The 15,483-nt window shown below is 45.8% G+C and overlaps 1 protein-coding gene across 1 annotated transcript; it reads left to right on the top strand.

Moving 5' to 3' along the window:
- Positions 1-66: 66 nt before the first annotated feature.
- On the top strand, positions 67-15,441 carry znf106a (zinc finger protein 106a). The gene is made up of 21 exons (XM_052087056.1): positions 67-225; positions 1,476-1,581; positions 1,720-1,781; positions 3,794-3,988; positions 5,434-7,062; positions 7,141-7,543; positions 7,637-7,706; positions 7,913-8,070; positions 8,301-8,361; positions 8,574-9,468; positions 10,638-10,672; positions 10,753-10,868; positions 10,943-11,077; positions 11,898-12,014; positions 12,123-12,314; positions 12,407-12,469; positions 12,751-12,870; positions 12,952-13,023; positions 13,125-13,196; positions 13,941-14,084; positions 14,160-15,441. Exons 2-21 carry the CDS (start codon positions 1,528-1,530, stop codon positions 14,211-14,213), a joined length of 4,647 nt encoding a protein of 1,548 aa, XP_051943016.1. The 5' UTR covers positions 67-225; positions 1,476-1,527; the 3' UTR covers positions 14,214-15,441.
- Positions 15,442-15,483: the final 42 nt, after the last annotated feature.

The following is a 15,483-nucleotide window of genomic DNA, read 5'->3' as shown; positions in this document are numbered from 1 at the left end:
TTAAAGCAGGTTAACTCAGTAAGAAAAAAGTAATTGTATTCGCTCAGGTTTTCCCCATCGCGCAAAATTTTGCTTTCAAACGGCAGCGATGGACTTGAACGTCGCTTCCGTTCCCGTGCAACAAGCTGGAGAATCGTTCGTTCTTCGCGGGTGGAGGATGTTATTAACAGCGACCACGATGGTGGACAAATTGTGGAGCCCTGGACACACGTTGATGTTATAAAGGTAGCAAATGAATCACTTTTTACTCTTGGAATGATCGTGAACGTTTCGATGTAGCTGCTTTCGATCGCTATTTGACCATGTTGCGTTACCTGGGGTTACCCTAGTTACGGTGGCTAGCATGCTAATTGGCTACTAGCTCGGCTTTGCTAACCATTATTACTAAAAATATATAATAATACATATCACACTGTTTGCTTTATATTATTCGGAGACCGTCAGGTCACTTGCTGGTTCATTTTTTTGTGCTAATGTGTATATTACACGAGGACGCAGCCAGTGTTTGCTCACAAAACACTGGAATTAGCATAAGGCGTGCTAATAAACAAATAGCCATAATGTAAAGGAAGTGACGAACAATGTGCTCAGAGGCAGCGAGTCAATTATCCACCTTATCTAAATAATACTCAAATTTTAACGAATTCGTCCCAAAACGCATGTTTGAGCCAACTAACAACACAACCAGGACCCGCAGTTTGTTGTTTGTTTTGTTTTGGTTTTTTTGGGGGGTGAGGGGCGTTTAAATTTTGACCCTGTGCTTAGACTCTACGATTCTACAAACACTGGCATTTTTACATTCCGAAACTGAATGGTGGGAACAACGTTTGTAATTGTTTAGTTTCGCTCCCTGCCGTCTTGAAACATGGATAGCGTGACGTCACATCACATCGCGTTTGTTATGAAGTATGCCAAGCATTCCCAACCTTTATTGATCCACATATTTTACATGAAAAGAACACCTTCCCCCATTACCAAACAAAAATGTGACAAGAAACATATTGGTAACCTTCACTCACTTTCCTTCACTCGATTTGTTTTTGCCGATTTCAATATTTGGCAGAAAAAATTCAGAAAGTGATTAATCAGCCAGTTATTTTTCAGAAAAAAATCGCGAGTGTCCCTTAGCATTAGCAACAGCAAAAGTCTGAATTACTGTCACAACGCTTGATTTTTTGCAATATACTGTCCTTCAGTAATTAACTTCAAAACATCTCATCTTTGACCAACTTGCATTTGAAATTCACAGAATAATGCACTGTACAAAGAGTTAAACTAAAACTAGTAGCTAATTTTAACCTTTCCAATGCACACATAGCATGAATATAAACCTTCTCATCTTACAGAAATGACATCTTAATGGGCACGTGAGAGGTTGGTGACAGATGCAATTCACACGCAATTAACTAATCATGCACGCTAAGCACCAATATAAATCTATCTATATCAATATATAGTCATTGTTTTTTAAATAGCTCCTGGGCCGCTGACCAGTGGTTGGGAACAGCTGGTACATTTGACGTCAAGATGGCAAGAGACAGGAAGTGCATCCTCTGCGAGACAGTCCATGCCTCCAAGCAGGTACTTCAGTTGCCAATGATAGTTCATTCATTTTCAAACATTGACATTCGGTCACCACCGTTGATTTTGGGGGGGGGGCAAAAGGCGCGATGCGGCAGTGAGTTGGGTCAATTATATTTTTATTTTATCAATCCGTAGGAGATGGTTGAACACTTGAGAAGCATGCTGCACCACCGCGAATTGGAGAAACTTAAAGGGCGGTAAGATCTCTTTATTCAAAACACATCATTTCAATTTGACAGTGCAGAAGAAGAAAAAAAAACGCAAAGATTGATTAAGATCCAGTTAGTGGTTTGATCAGCAACATGTCTGAAAATAGGCAAAAATAATCCATCCATCCATTTTCGAACCCGCTTTTCCTCACGAGGGTCGCTGAGGGAGCATATCCAAACTGTTTCCACACAGTAGGCGGGCGACACACTGAACTGGTTGCCAGCCAATCGCATGGCTTAATTTGTCTGTACACGATGAATCGAGTATTAAAATCATGGTTGATTAATTCAATAATCAATTGGTTGTTGGTTAATAGATTCATTGTTGCCCCTCTTTAAAAATCATGTGACAATTGGAGTCATAGCTTATTTGTAATGAATCGGAGGATCATGATTGGATAATTTTTTTTGAATGCATTTTAAAGTGATCTTTTTTTTTCTTCATTTATTTTTTAAATGTGGGTCACCGTAAAGCACAGTCACACACGGGCACGTGCCTGTCAGGCCTCATGCAGAATTTGCAGCTGTTCCAACTGTGACGCGTATATTTAGACACAAGCTTGCGGGATGCCCGAGAGAGGGCAACTGGCTCGTGACTTTTTGACAAAAGTATGCCAGGCGTCAATGTTGAATATTTTTACCCCTCCGGGCTGATAAAAAGCGATAAGACCAAAGTGCACAAAAGCGATGACAGTCAACTAGTCAGTCATGACCCAAAAGTGGGTCAAGGACCCCTTGTGTTAGAATAAATATTCATATTTGATCCCATATTTACTCCTTTTGTAGTTATAAAGAGTCTGATTCTGCAGAAATTTCACTTACGACAGGATTGGGGGGGGTTGACAATCAAGGTGTGACCAATATGGTCCTGCTCTCGGCTTTTCAGTTAGCGTCCTTTTGTTAAGTTAACGGCTTCTGATCAGATTAACTGTTGCTTGTGAGAAGATCACATCAACTCCAGGACACAATGTGAGGGAATTTCACAGCTGTGTTTGCGGACCACCGACCTCCAGCAGGAGCCGTGTGACCACCTCAGAAATTGTGTATTCTGATTCTATGCCCCATTTGGAGGACTCATTGTTGTTCTGAAACATGTGAACACTCCCCAAACATTTTTTTAAAGTTCAATCCTTGGGCAAGACAATGAACTCCAAGTCGCCTCCAAGTTGGCATTGTAAATAGAAATACAGCATGATGAGAGATGGTTGCGAAAATATCAATTGTAAATGAACCAACTCCTTGTCGGAGAAGAGCAAACCAATACGTTTTTTAAAAAATGATCCTGACTTGTATAAAAGTGGGTCGCGACTTAGTGTCCAAAGGGGAAAATGTGTGTCCCGGGGTGACAACAGTTGCGAACCACAGCGGAAGAGTGCTCGAGGGGTGAGAGAACAGCCGCAAAAAAAAAAAAAGAAGAGAGGGCAAAGTGACACAGTTGGGAGAGGTTCGGAGTCAAAGGTGGTCACCAGCTGCCGGCTCCGGTTACGCTTCTTGGGATTGGTCAGCGAGATAAAGAGGACATCAGTCTGCTGCCGTGGTGGGAGGAGGGTGGGAAGGAGATTTCGGACTCTTCAAAAACAGCCGCCAAAGCCGAGTTCTCAGAGTGCAGCGGGCGCCATCATGACCCAACGCTAAGCCGAGCGTCCTTGAGCTGCGTGGCCGGCAAGCTCCATTAGCGTGCCGCCCGGGCCCGGCTGCTTCCGCCTGCTCCCGCTTCCTTGTCATTTATGACCCGTTAGGGAACCGCACACTTTATGGATCAGGAAGATATCTTTTTTTTGTTTGTTTTTATCTTTTTTCCTTGAATGTTTTGACATGAAAAAAATTGAAGTTAGTTACCTCCTGATCTGCAACGAAATAGAGAATTTGGTGATAAGTTAACATAGCAAGGGATTGTTGAGTACTCTCCTCTCCCAAGACATCCAAGAAACTCATCAGAACGCCGCCAGAATGCCCGAAGGAAGCATTGAGCGCCCTCTGTCGCCTCTCCTCCCTGACAGGGATTGCGGCCACGAGTGCCGGGTGTGCAATGTGTCGCTGGTGAGCCTGACCGACTACGCCGGCCACATCTCCAGCCCCGTGCACAAGCAAAACGTGGAGAAGATAAAGATCACGCCCGGCGGCATCCATCGTGACGAGGACTACTTTGACCACACGCTGGTGGAGCTCGTTCAAAAGAGGAAAGAGCAGATACGGTAATAAGATGGAAATTATATCTTCTCTCTCTTTTTTTTTTCTTGCAGCTTTTGGCTTCTAGTAAAACTAGAAATGCATTGGTGTACATGACTAAAATGTATCCCCAAGTTGTTTTGATACCGTGCGCCAGGGGTGGGCAAACCTTAGTGGCCAAGGGCCTCTTTTGAGTTTTAAAATGAACAAATGTGCTATTTTTAGACTCGGTATGTGTAATTTGGATACAAAATAATTCATCTGAATGAGAAAATATTGTATTTTTTATTTGGAATTTAGAATTTTATTAGCGCCCCCACCCCAAAATCGATCTGTATGTGTGCGCTCAAATGTATATTATGTATTTTTTCTTTTATCATTATCATAGGTGTTTAATTTCTTTTTGAAAGGTAAATTCAATTTAAAAATGAACAAATACATTCAAATTAGGAAATACTTAAATCAAACAAGACTATAATCCAAATGCTCAGAGGATGATAAATGAAATATTCCAGTGGCCGTATGTGGCCCGCAGGCCATAGTGTGCCCACCTCTGCTGTGGACTGTATCCTCACCATAAAAAGTAGTTCTAAAAATGAATCAGCTCGTAATAATAAGGCCAGCTCAAATTTGCAATGGAAAATGCCAGAGAGATTTAAAAAAAATCCCTCCATGATTTAAAAAGAGAGAGAGAGAGAAAGAATGGACGAACGTGCCATTGGGTTATCGTGATATGGCCGACAAAATATTTCGCCAAAACAGCTTCCCGCGCCTAATTTAGCCACTGTGCTGCACTACCGTCATCGACCATCCCTCGAAGGTCACTGTTCCTGTTCCTGCTTTCTACTTCTCATTTTACCTAAACTCAACAGCGATGTTGTATCAACCATCTCATAATCCTTACCTTGAACGCTAATACCGAAGACTGCTACTGTATGTGATTGTGATTGTTGAATCTGACTGTAAAGCCCGTGAACGGTGGGGGGGGGGGGGTCGCATGCTATCTATAGTCACATTCTTATCATGAGCACTCACAGGCTTCTTTCAGCTGCTGCCTCGGTCCGATCCGGCCGGGCCAGACTCCAATTTCACGTCTGCACCCAAAAACAGAAGTGGGTCTTAGTGCAGGGGTGATCTTTTATTTTATTTTATTTATTTATTTTTAGATGCCCCCTTTCACACTGTCACATATTGGTGCCTTAAGCACGGAGCAAAGATCAGAGGACAATCAGTAGCCGGCAATTTTTTCAGGTGGACTTCAATCCTTGATCAGTAGCCCAGGCGCTTGAAAAAAAAACATCTTAGATGCCCTGCGTGAAAGGGGCTTATGGTACTTATGGTATGATGGAAGCCTCGAAATTTCGCCGGTTGCCTTTAAGAGAACCCACCCAGCCCAAATCCCCAAGACGGCCGTCACTGTCGTTTTGTATGTTTTTCTTTAGTTCCTGTATTATCTGGTCTGCATCCACAGCAAAGAAAAGGAAGCAGCTGCTGCCAAGCTGGTCCAGGAGTCGGCGGACGCAAAAAAAAGGGAGATCCAGCAGAGGATAAAAGAAGCCAAGGAACGCCAGCAGCTTGACAGAAGCGCCCAGCATTTGCCGTATGGCCTCTCCTGGAATTATTCGCAATACAATTGCAGAGGCGGCCAACAGAACGGCTTCCGGGCATCTTCGCCCTCCTTGAATGGCAGCGCACAAAACACGCAAGGAAAAAGCGCCACCTGGCATGCTCAAGCGCCCCCCAACTTCCAGAGGTGGGGTTCGGGGAACTTTCAAGGCAGTCGCAGCTATTCGCAAGATGGTGCCTTGGGCTCCCCCGGGGGTTCCTTTTCCAACCCCAATAGACTGCCCTGGCTCAGTAACCAGGGCAGCAGCTACGGTATGTATGGCAGGAATAACATTTCACAGTTCTCAGCAAATAACCGACAGATGAGCTACAACAAGCCCTCGCCGACGTACCCGCCGCCACCGCAGTTTTTTGCCAGTCCTATGAGCTCTCTTGAAAACAGGGCTGATGAGAGCTTGGGGCTCGGGAGTAAAGGGATGGCAACAGCCAACTGTGAGCCCCGCGGCAAACAGAGTTTAGCCAGCAACCCAAAGCTGGACAAGAGCTCCCGCTGGTCTCCTTATTCAGTCAACAAGATAGTGGACTCCCTACCCGGCAAGGATACCCTGCCCAACCAAGCGGAACACCCAAAAGGGCCCAAAAGCCAGGAAAAAACAGCACGAGCATTCACGTCCTCTGGGCAGGAACGGAAGGAGACGCCGAAGAGTAAACACTTGGACCGCAGCGCAGATGGTCCTTCCAAGAGTCAAGCCGAAGTGCATCCAAAACCCCAAAGAACCCGAACCCCTCCTGTTGGACCCCTGCAAGCACCAAAGCTACCAGAAACCTGCATGAAGTCCTTGGCCCGGTCCAAGTGGAAGAGCTCTTGGGACAGCCGTCAGCCAGAAACGCCTCGAAACACCGCTGACGGGGAGCCGCCCAAGGATCCGGTGCAGTGTCCAGTTACGGAGAACAAGGATAAGAACTGCCAGCAGAACGCAACAAAACCGAAATCAAGGCACGCTGCTCAGAGTTCTCAGTCTTGTGCGGCCAAGGAAAATCTCTCGGCATCCTCTTCTGAGAGCATCCAGTCCCTGCAGGTCAGCACCTCCAGCGCCAAGAAACCACGGCCCGCGGCCTCAAAACGTGACGACCCGGAGAACGAGAAGGAAGCTCCCACCTCGCCGCCACGCGACGGAGCCACGAAGGAAACGGAAGATGATGATAGTCCCAAGGGAGAGGCCTCCAGTTTGGACAAAACATGCGACAAGGCGTCCGGCTTGTCCAAACTCGACCTGCCTCCCGTTCTCAAGCGCGACCTGACCAAGCACATCAGCACCAAGACCAAGACGGGCGGCCACGAACCCAACCTCCACAGCGCCAGGCGCATCCGCAACCTGAGCGAGTCGCGGCGGGCGGACAGCGAAAAGGACTCCGGACTCAAGCCGACTGTGCGGCAGCTCATCAGCCACTCGGGGTCCCGTCGGAAGGTCAACTGGGAGCAGGTGTACCAGGAGGTGCGCAAGAAACAGGACAAGGGGAAAGGAATGCCCAGGTAAGATTAAAAGACCTTTGTTTCTATCCCCCCCCCCTCCCCAATGGAGTCCCACAACTACTCTGTGTCAACCTCCAGGTTCGGTATTGAAATGGTCCCAAATGAAGACCAGAGCCAGGAGGAGGACAACATGGCGATGCTGGAGAACTTTCCTTGGGAGTTGCTAATGGAGATCTCTCCTCCCACCACCTCCCGCAAGCGCTCCCTCTCCGAGAGCAGCCTGGCTCCGCCTTCTGAGCACTCGCTCCTGCAATCCAAGGAGACCCCGCGGAGGTCCCCCGCCGCCAAGGAGAGCGGCGGCCGGCCCGATGCCGAGCAGATTCTCAACCTCGCTGTGGAGGAAGCTCAAAAGCGAGCCGATAAGCTGATGTCAGAGAAGGCCAAGGCGCTCCGGAGATCCGACTGCAAGACGGGGGAGAAAAGTTCCGGAGTCGAGCAGATGGACGGACAGGGAACAGCGAAGAGGCGAAGAACGCCCGGGGTGAGTTCAGGATGCTTCAGTGGAATGCGACCCGTGAAAAGGTGTCACCATCTGCTTAAAATGAAAAGTTGTCTTGCTGTGTTTATTCTGTAGGATGTTCAGAGCCAAGAGGCTTCTGGTCTGGAGCAAGACAACAAAAGACGAAAGACCAAATCCAAAACAGGTTTGTGCCAAAAAATTAGATTTATTAAATACTTCCCTTCACAAATAATCAACTTTCTTCAATACGCACGTTGATTTTGTTTCCACGTGACCAAATGAAGTAACAATTAAAAAAGCACGTTTTCAAACCGAATTAGCCTTTAGTTTTCTTGAGATCATTGCCAAGATTTCCGCCGCGTAATTTAGTGTTTTGTTTTGGCGGTGAAGCGGATCGCTTACACATCGACCAGCTTCTGGCCGTGTCGTTGCGAGAAGAGGAGCTGAGTCGCTCGCTGCAGACGGCGGAAACCCAACTGGTCCAAGCGCGGGCGGCACTGGATTTCGCCTACATGGAGATGCAGAGAGCCATGGTGGTCAAACAGCAGGTAGACATGAGAATGAGACGGCATCATTCTATCAGACGTGCTAAAAACTAAAAAAAAAATCAAAGACCCAATGCCACAACGTCACGTACACGTGCACGGCTCAAAATATCAAATCCAACTGATTCTCTAAAGAAGATAATGCTCCATTTTGTAGTTTTCAAAATATTTCTCTTGACAGGCATGTCCAGTGTGTTCGGCATGTTTCCATTGTTTATAAATTTCTTTTTCAGATCTCCGTCGAGATGAGCACACTCCGAGAAAAACGAATTGAGTTATTAAAAGGGATGCAAGGTATGTCTTGACTTCGAAGCAAATCATGTTTCCCCATTGATATAAATGGAAATGTCATTAATCCGTTCCAGCCTTGCAGTAAAACGCCACGGTGCGTGCGCGACTATGAATTTGGATTTAGCTGTTTACTGGAAAAAAAACAGCATGACCTAGATCTGAGCTTTTTGTGCAGTTTTACAGTTTCTCAATGTGTGTACTTTTATTCTTTGAAGCCAACCACACGGAGGCGGCCAAAGTACCTCTTATCCAACCGAAACAGGAGAAGACGGACCCCGCAGGAAGTGAACCGGCCTCTGTGGCTCCGTTGTGCTCTCTCGCGAGCATTGCAGCTCTTGGTCGGAGCGCTTCGCCCCCGCCATCGTTCTCCGTTGCCATAGCCATCAAGCAGGAGCCCCCGTCCCCCGTGGGAGTCAGCAGTGAATCGAACCTTTTGGACAATGTAACATGCCCCGAGTACATAACCGCAGCGGAAGTCAAGCCTGAGCCAATAGAAAAAACTGAAAGCGATGCCCGGAGTCCGTCGGGATTGGCAGAGTCCACGGAAAAACCCGTTCAGGCCACCTTCCTCCCCGACTCCAAAGATGACGTGAAGCTGTCGGCGTCCAGCAGGAGGAGCCCCGAGACATGCGGCCCTGCCGATCACTTGCCGACATTCGAGACACCCCAAGCGCCAAACGCTTCACCCGGTTCGCTCTCAGAGTTGAGCAGCGGCAAACGAGTGAGGAAGCTGAAGAAGAGGAAGGTGTTGGAAAAGGCTCACAGCAACGCGCTGCCGGAGAGCAGCGACACCGAGATGGATGCCGAGGCCTCCAGGCCCAGGTGGTCTCGACAGCAAAGGAGGGCCAGCAGTGGCAGCGGCAGCACTCAGGTCAGCACCTCCTCGCTACCGCGAGGGGGTGACATTTTGATGGAGGAAGACGCCAAGCCTCGCAAACAGGAGGTGGAGGTAAAGATGGAGACGGGCGCAACCTTCGAGCAGCCCCTCGGGACCACCTCGTTCTTTCCTGCAGCTCACATCCCGGACTCGTCCAGAAGCGAGCAGCCGAGTCTGGCCTGCAATGAGGTCACCTCCACCAGCGATATGGACATCTGTAAATCATCTGAGAGGTGAAGCTTTGACATTTAAAAAAATAAAAATAAAACAGGCTCCACATGGATTTGTTTTGGCCTTTCCAATCAGACTTACAATTTTGAAAGACTCATTTTTGGGACCTCGTGTCATGTTCCTATTGGTGGTGCCATTTTAGGACTCTTACAGAAAGCCCACAGTTTGCCAAATTTGGTTGGCATGTCATATCATGTGAAGCCCCACAAAAACATCTCAAGGAGCATTACCTGAAACGACACAAGAAGTCGGCCATTTTGGTTTGAATTTGGCATTTTGGCTCAATAGCACATTAAAGATTAATAATTTAAAAAAAAATCCTCCAAACCCCGTTTATGTAATATCATGAGCAGCATCACAAAAAGGAGAACACACTCCTGAAAAGACAAAGAAGGTTGCCCGTTTTGGTTTGAATGGGCTATTTATTCTGACAAAATCATTCTATCCCAACAGCCTTAGCACGATGAAATGTGGTTGGTATGTCTAAAGGAATCGAAAAATGTGTGAAAAGGAATCGAGCCCCTTTTGTTTTAAGATTGGTAGCATCATTTTGGATGAAATAAAAATCAGGTCCCCCAGAAACATGAGCTTTGGTCAACATGCCAAGCATAAGTAGACCCACAAAAAAAGTCTGAAAACCCCTGAAAAGGCAGGACTTTTTTGTTTGTTTGTTTGAAACGGCCATTTTAAGCACTCCAGCATAATTTTAGAATGAAAGAAAATTCACCCCCGAAACAAGTCAAGATGTCTATCATGAGTAGAACCACAAAAAAGACACTCCATGGGTCGGTAGCACGCTTTATAATGGATTTTTAAAAAATTGCCTCCAGTGGAAAAAATAATGAAAGAAAATTCTGTCTGTCATGATGCGATTTTTGTTATGAAGTTCCCCTTTTAGTTCAGTGGCATGCTTTACATTGAGCAGCATAACATTTTTGTAGGCTTGTCTATCATGAGTACACCCTCAAAAAAGTCTCAGAAAGTCTGACATTTTGATTTTGACATATTGTAACTCTTATTATTATTTTTGTTGTTGTTTTTTTACTATGCCATGTAAAGTGGCTGAAGTTTGATGATCGTTATGAGTGTTTGCTATGAAAGGGGCAATTGCCGGGGCCCTTTCATCACTTCGTTGCATAATTAAAACTGTCGTCCCCATTTCTTTCTGCAGTGAAATGTCCTTTCCAAAGATGCAATGGAGCTCTTGTAAGTTTTTTTTTAATTATTTTTTTTTAAACGGGACACTGAATGTATTTTTATCATTAGAACGTGTGTTTGTTTGACAGACACATCGTCCGGCATCTTTGAGGGCCACCAGGAGTCGGTGAACGGCATGCAGATCCACAACGGCCTGCTCTACACATGCTCGGGGGACCGCACCATCAAAGCCTTCGACTTGATGGTGGGTGCCGATGAAATCTTCAACAACCCCCGTTTCAGAAACTAAGTGACATTCCCATCCTCCGTCTCTTGCAGACTCACAAGTGCGTTGCTATCTTTTCCGGACACACGTCCAAAGTGAGCTGCTTGCTAGTGTCGGCTTCCCCCTGCCTGCAAGCCCGCCTGTACTCGGGCTCCAGCGACCAGACCATACGCTGCTACAGTCTCAAGGTAGGATAAATGCCAGTCAAGTAGGCGGCCTTCTACTTGACTGGCTTATTTTATTTTACCGGTATTATACTGACTGAAGAATAGTAACATTTTAATGGCTTTTTTTTTTTTTTTTTAGAAACATACTTGTGACAATAACAAGGAGGGGTGATAGGTGTCCATACAAATGCCTGCAGAAAATAACTATTTTAAATGTAAATGGCACAACAATAATCCAGAAGTAAAACTTTGATTCCAGATATTTTATGTTGTTATTCTATTTTTTTAACACATTTTAATAGGTGTCCATACAAATGCCTGCAGAAAATAACTATTTTAAATGTAAATGGCACAACAATAATCCAGAAGCAAAACTTTGATTCCAGATATTTTATGTTATTATTCTATTTTTTTTAACACATTTTAATAGGTGTCCATACAAATGCCTGCACAAAATAACTATTTTAAATGTAAATGGCACAACAATAATCCAGAAATAAAACTTTGACTCCTGATATTTTATATTATTATTATATATTTTTAATGCATTTTATCTTTGTTATTTTTAGTGTCCATTTCATCCCGCCATTTTTTATTCGACTTATTTTTTTGGACTGACATTTACACTTTTAACAAATCTATTTCAAGAAAAGTCAAGGAAATAGCTGTCCAGAGAGATGCCTGACAATAGATTTACTGTCTACGGCAAGACTCGGAGTAATAATTCCCATCAGACATTTTAATAGGACAGGATTGACAGAAATGTTTACAACTGCCTAGCCTCGGTGGTTGTCTTCCATTTAAATGTTTCATTTGGGTGCGTGTGTGTGCTTGCTTGCAGACGCAGGAATTAGAGCAGCAGTTCAATATGGCAGATCGGGTCCTGTGCCTCCACTATCGATGGAAGTTCCTCTACGCCGGTCTAGCAAACGGCACTGTGGTTACCTTTGATCTTATGGTGAGTAGTGTAAGTGGTGAGAACATCAAACTTTTTTTTTTAAACACAAATATCTTTACTTGTACTCAAGTCCAAAGAGTGGCAACTTTATTTGCACCTCCGCCACAGACCAACAAGCAACGGGACGTGTTTGAATGCCACGCGCCACGGGCCGTCAGCTGCCTGGCCACGTCGCAGGAGGGTACGCGGCGCATCCTGCTGGCGGGCTCCTACGACAGCACCATCAGCGTGCGCGACGCCAAGACCGGTCTACTGCTGCGCACGCTGGAAGGACACACCAAGACCGTCCTTTGCATAAAGGTGTGCCTGCGGGCCCCCCCTCCCTGCAAAAGCGGCGCCGATGTTCTAACCGACGATTGGGGAAATGTTGATCTGAAAGTTTGTGCTTTCAGGTTGTGAACGACTTGGTGTTTAGCGGCTCCAGTGACCAGTGTGTCTTCGCGCACAACATCCATGTGAGTCCACTTTTGGGTGATTTACAGTCTCCTGATGCTGCGTCATCAGGAAGTGAATAAGGAGAGAGTGTCAAAGCGCTTTTGAGTACCTCGACGGTAGAAAAGCACGAGCCCGTGGAAAGTTATTTTCGTCTTCGAATGTGGGCGGAGCATGGCGACAAGATTAGATGGTTATTATGAGGACCCATCAAAGGATTCATCGCTGCTGACAACTTAAATTTTATTGAACCTCACCTCACCTCGATTATAAAGTAGTCTTATCGCCAATATTTTCCGTTTAGAGCGGCGAGCTGTTGCGCATCTACAAGGGCCACAGTCACGCCGTCACCGTGGTCACGGTCGTGGGGAAGGTGATGGTGACCGCCTGCTTGGATAAGCAGGTCCGGGTCTACGACATACAGGTGTGCCCGATTTCCCACGTCTGCCATCACAAATCCCGAATGCTCCCCTAGACTGATCTCCCCCACCCCCACCCTCTGCAGTCTCGAGAACAGCTGCAGGTGTACACCGGACATTCGGACATGGTGACGAGCATGACGGTGCACCAGAGCAAAGTGAGTCATCGCACATTCCGGCTTGTTGGATGCACGACTTTTCAAAAATGGTCACGGCATGTTGTCTTTTTTTTGTTTTGTTTTTGTTTTCCTTTTCCCAGATTTACACCGGCTGCTATGATGGCAGTGTGCAGGCCGTCGAGTTCAATCTGACGCAGAACTACCGCTGCAGGGTTTGATTTTATTTTTATTTAAAAAATATATATATATATACAGCTGCCTAAATGGGGTTTGGTACATTTCAAAAGGCTGTAGTGGTTGAAAGTAGATTAGAGTGAGGTTCTCCAGACAGGGAAAGACTTCTGGAACATTCATTCATTCATCTTCCGAGCCGCTTGATCCTCACTAGGGTCGCGGGAGGTGCTGGAGCCTATCCCAGCTGTCTTCGGGCAGTAGGCGGGGGACACCCTGAATCGGTTGCCAGCCAATCGCAGGGCACACATAGACGAACAACCATCCACGCTCACACTCACACCTAGGGACAATTTAGAGCGTCCAATCAGCCTGCCACGCATGTTTTTTGGAATGTGGGAGGAAACCGGAGCACCCGGAGAAAACCCACGCAGGCCCGGGGAGAACATGCAAACTCCACACAGGGAGGCCGCAGCCGGAATCGAACCCGGTACCTCTGCACTGTGAAGCCGACGTGCTAACCACTGGACTACCGGGCCGCCCACTTCTGGAACATTTAAAATTTTAAACTGTGGAAATAACACAGCTACAGCACAGATTAATGGAAAATAAATGAGTAAGTTTTTTGTGGGTCAAGTCATGATAGAAATGCCGACCAAATTTTATGTTGCCCAGTAAGTTTGAATTTTTGGGACAGTCTCTGGTATTTTTTTATCCTAAAGGGCTATCGTTAAAGCTGTTTTTTTTAATTTTTTAAATTTATTTTTTTGGTGCTGTATCCACAGTGGCACGGCTGCACACAAGTTTTCGGCGTCATGGCGCACCTGCAACAGCACATGGTCACCGACCACGTCACCAACCAGCAAACGCTCCGATGTCGCTGGAAGGACTGCGAGGAATTTCTCTGCGCTCGCAACGGCTCCAAGCAGGTAAATGTTTCTTCTTTTCACCATCCGCTCTCTGCGTCATATGTAGCGAGCGCGGCCTCCGCTCTGTCTTTTCAGGCGATGCTCGCGCATGTGCAGAAGCACGCCGATGAGGCCCAACCGGAGCCTTGAGTTCCCATCTCCCATATTGGGCGGAAGTTTGGGACCTTAGCGTTCTATGTTGGAATCCAACGTTCAAGTGTCTCCCTGTCCATTTTTTTCTACGACCGGTAGAGTGCAGCGGCTGCGGACATCCTCGCATGCCGCTGCCCCGTCTTTCTGCACTGACCAAAAATGAAAATGAAGACCCTTCTTTTCGAGGAGGTTTTTTTTTTGTTTTGGCCAAGGAAACGTCAAGGCCGGCGAGAGAGGAAACGCCGTGCATTTGCATCCGGCAGCCGCACTGTATGGCATGGGAAATTTTTGTTGTTGTGACGTGTCTTTGTGAGCAACCGCACCATCCTTTTAATTGAGCTTTTTTTTTTTTTACTTTTTTTTTTAAACATCTTAATGAAAAACGGCTGTTAGTCCTTTGAAGCGATCTCCATGACGGATTGCGTCTTGTTAGCTTAACAAAGTTTTTTGTTTGTTTGTTTTTTGAGTTTTGTTTTGGCGTTTTTTTTTCGGAATCACTTCATAATAATGTTGTTTAACACTTTAAAAGCTTTAGTAACCTCTAAATACTTTGACAGAGTGGCATACATCTTGCCAACTATTAAGCCCGCGTTCTACCAAATTGTTGTTACGTTTTTTTGTTGGTTTTTTTTGTTGCTTGTTGCTCATAGTTTTTTGAAGATATTTGAGGGATTTTGGTGCAGTGTCATGTGGCCGGTTTTTCATTTTTTGCTGTGAAAACCAAAAGTTATGGCCTGAAAATATGTGTATGAATGTCTCTGGGGCGGCAACACGGGCCAAAAAGGATAGCTCTTTGGAGTTGTGACATTTTTTAGAAAATTTTATAATTGGATTGTGGCTGTTTTGTTATCGATACCGAAGGAGGGGATACATTGCAGCATTATATTTTTCATACTTCCAACATATTAATATATAAACGTGGCGGTGACGTGAGGAGTTGACGAGGCGCATGTCGGAGGAGGTGTTTGATGGAGCAGTAGGAAGAAATTATCTCCCATGCCATACCCCCCACCCACACAACACTTCCGAATGAAAGTCCCGGTTTTATACAAAAAAAAAAAAACATTGTTGCGAGTTATTTTTAAACCTCAAGTCTCACTCACCGTCGTATGTTCTATACGTTTTCTGCTTAAGTCGGAAGGAAGCAAAGCACGGCGTTCACCTCCGGCCTGGCAACACTGACTGTCTTTCACTTATTTGATTATGTTACCTAATTTTTTTTTAACTTGTGCAATAAAAGACTTAATAATATTAAAAATATGAAACA

The sequence above is a fragment of the Hippocampus zosterae genome, chromosome 14 (genome assembly GCF_025434085.1).
Source record: "Hippocampus zosterae strain Florida chromosome 14, ASM2543408v3, whole genome shotgun sequence".
NCBI classification, from domain to species: domain Eukaryota; kingdom Metazoa; phylum Chordata; class Actinopteri; order Syngnathiformes; family Syngnathidae; genus Hippocampus; species Hippocampus zosterae.
The sequence above is the reverse complement of the archived record's forward strand: the minus strand, read 5'-3'. Positions and strand labels throughout refer to the sequence as shown.

Bases quoted from the DNA above. Each gene is read 5' to 3' on its own strand.
- znf106a (XM_052087056.1), top strand. From the start codon at position 1,528: ATGGCAAGAGACAGGAAGTGCATCCTCTGCGAGACAGTCCATGCCTCC. The intron at 8,362-8,573 runs GTATGTCTTGAC...TATTCTTTGAAG, and splicing joins GTTATTAAAAGGGATGCAAG to CCAACCACACGGAGGCGGCC. The intron at 12,315-12,406 runs GTGTGCCTGCGG...TTGTGCTTTCAG, and splicing joins AGACCGTCCTTTGCATAAAG to GTTGTGAACGACTTGGTGTT.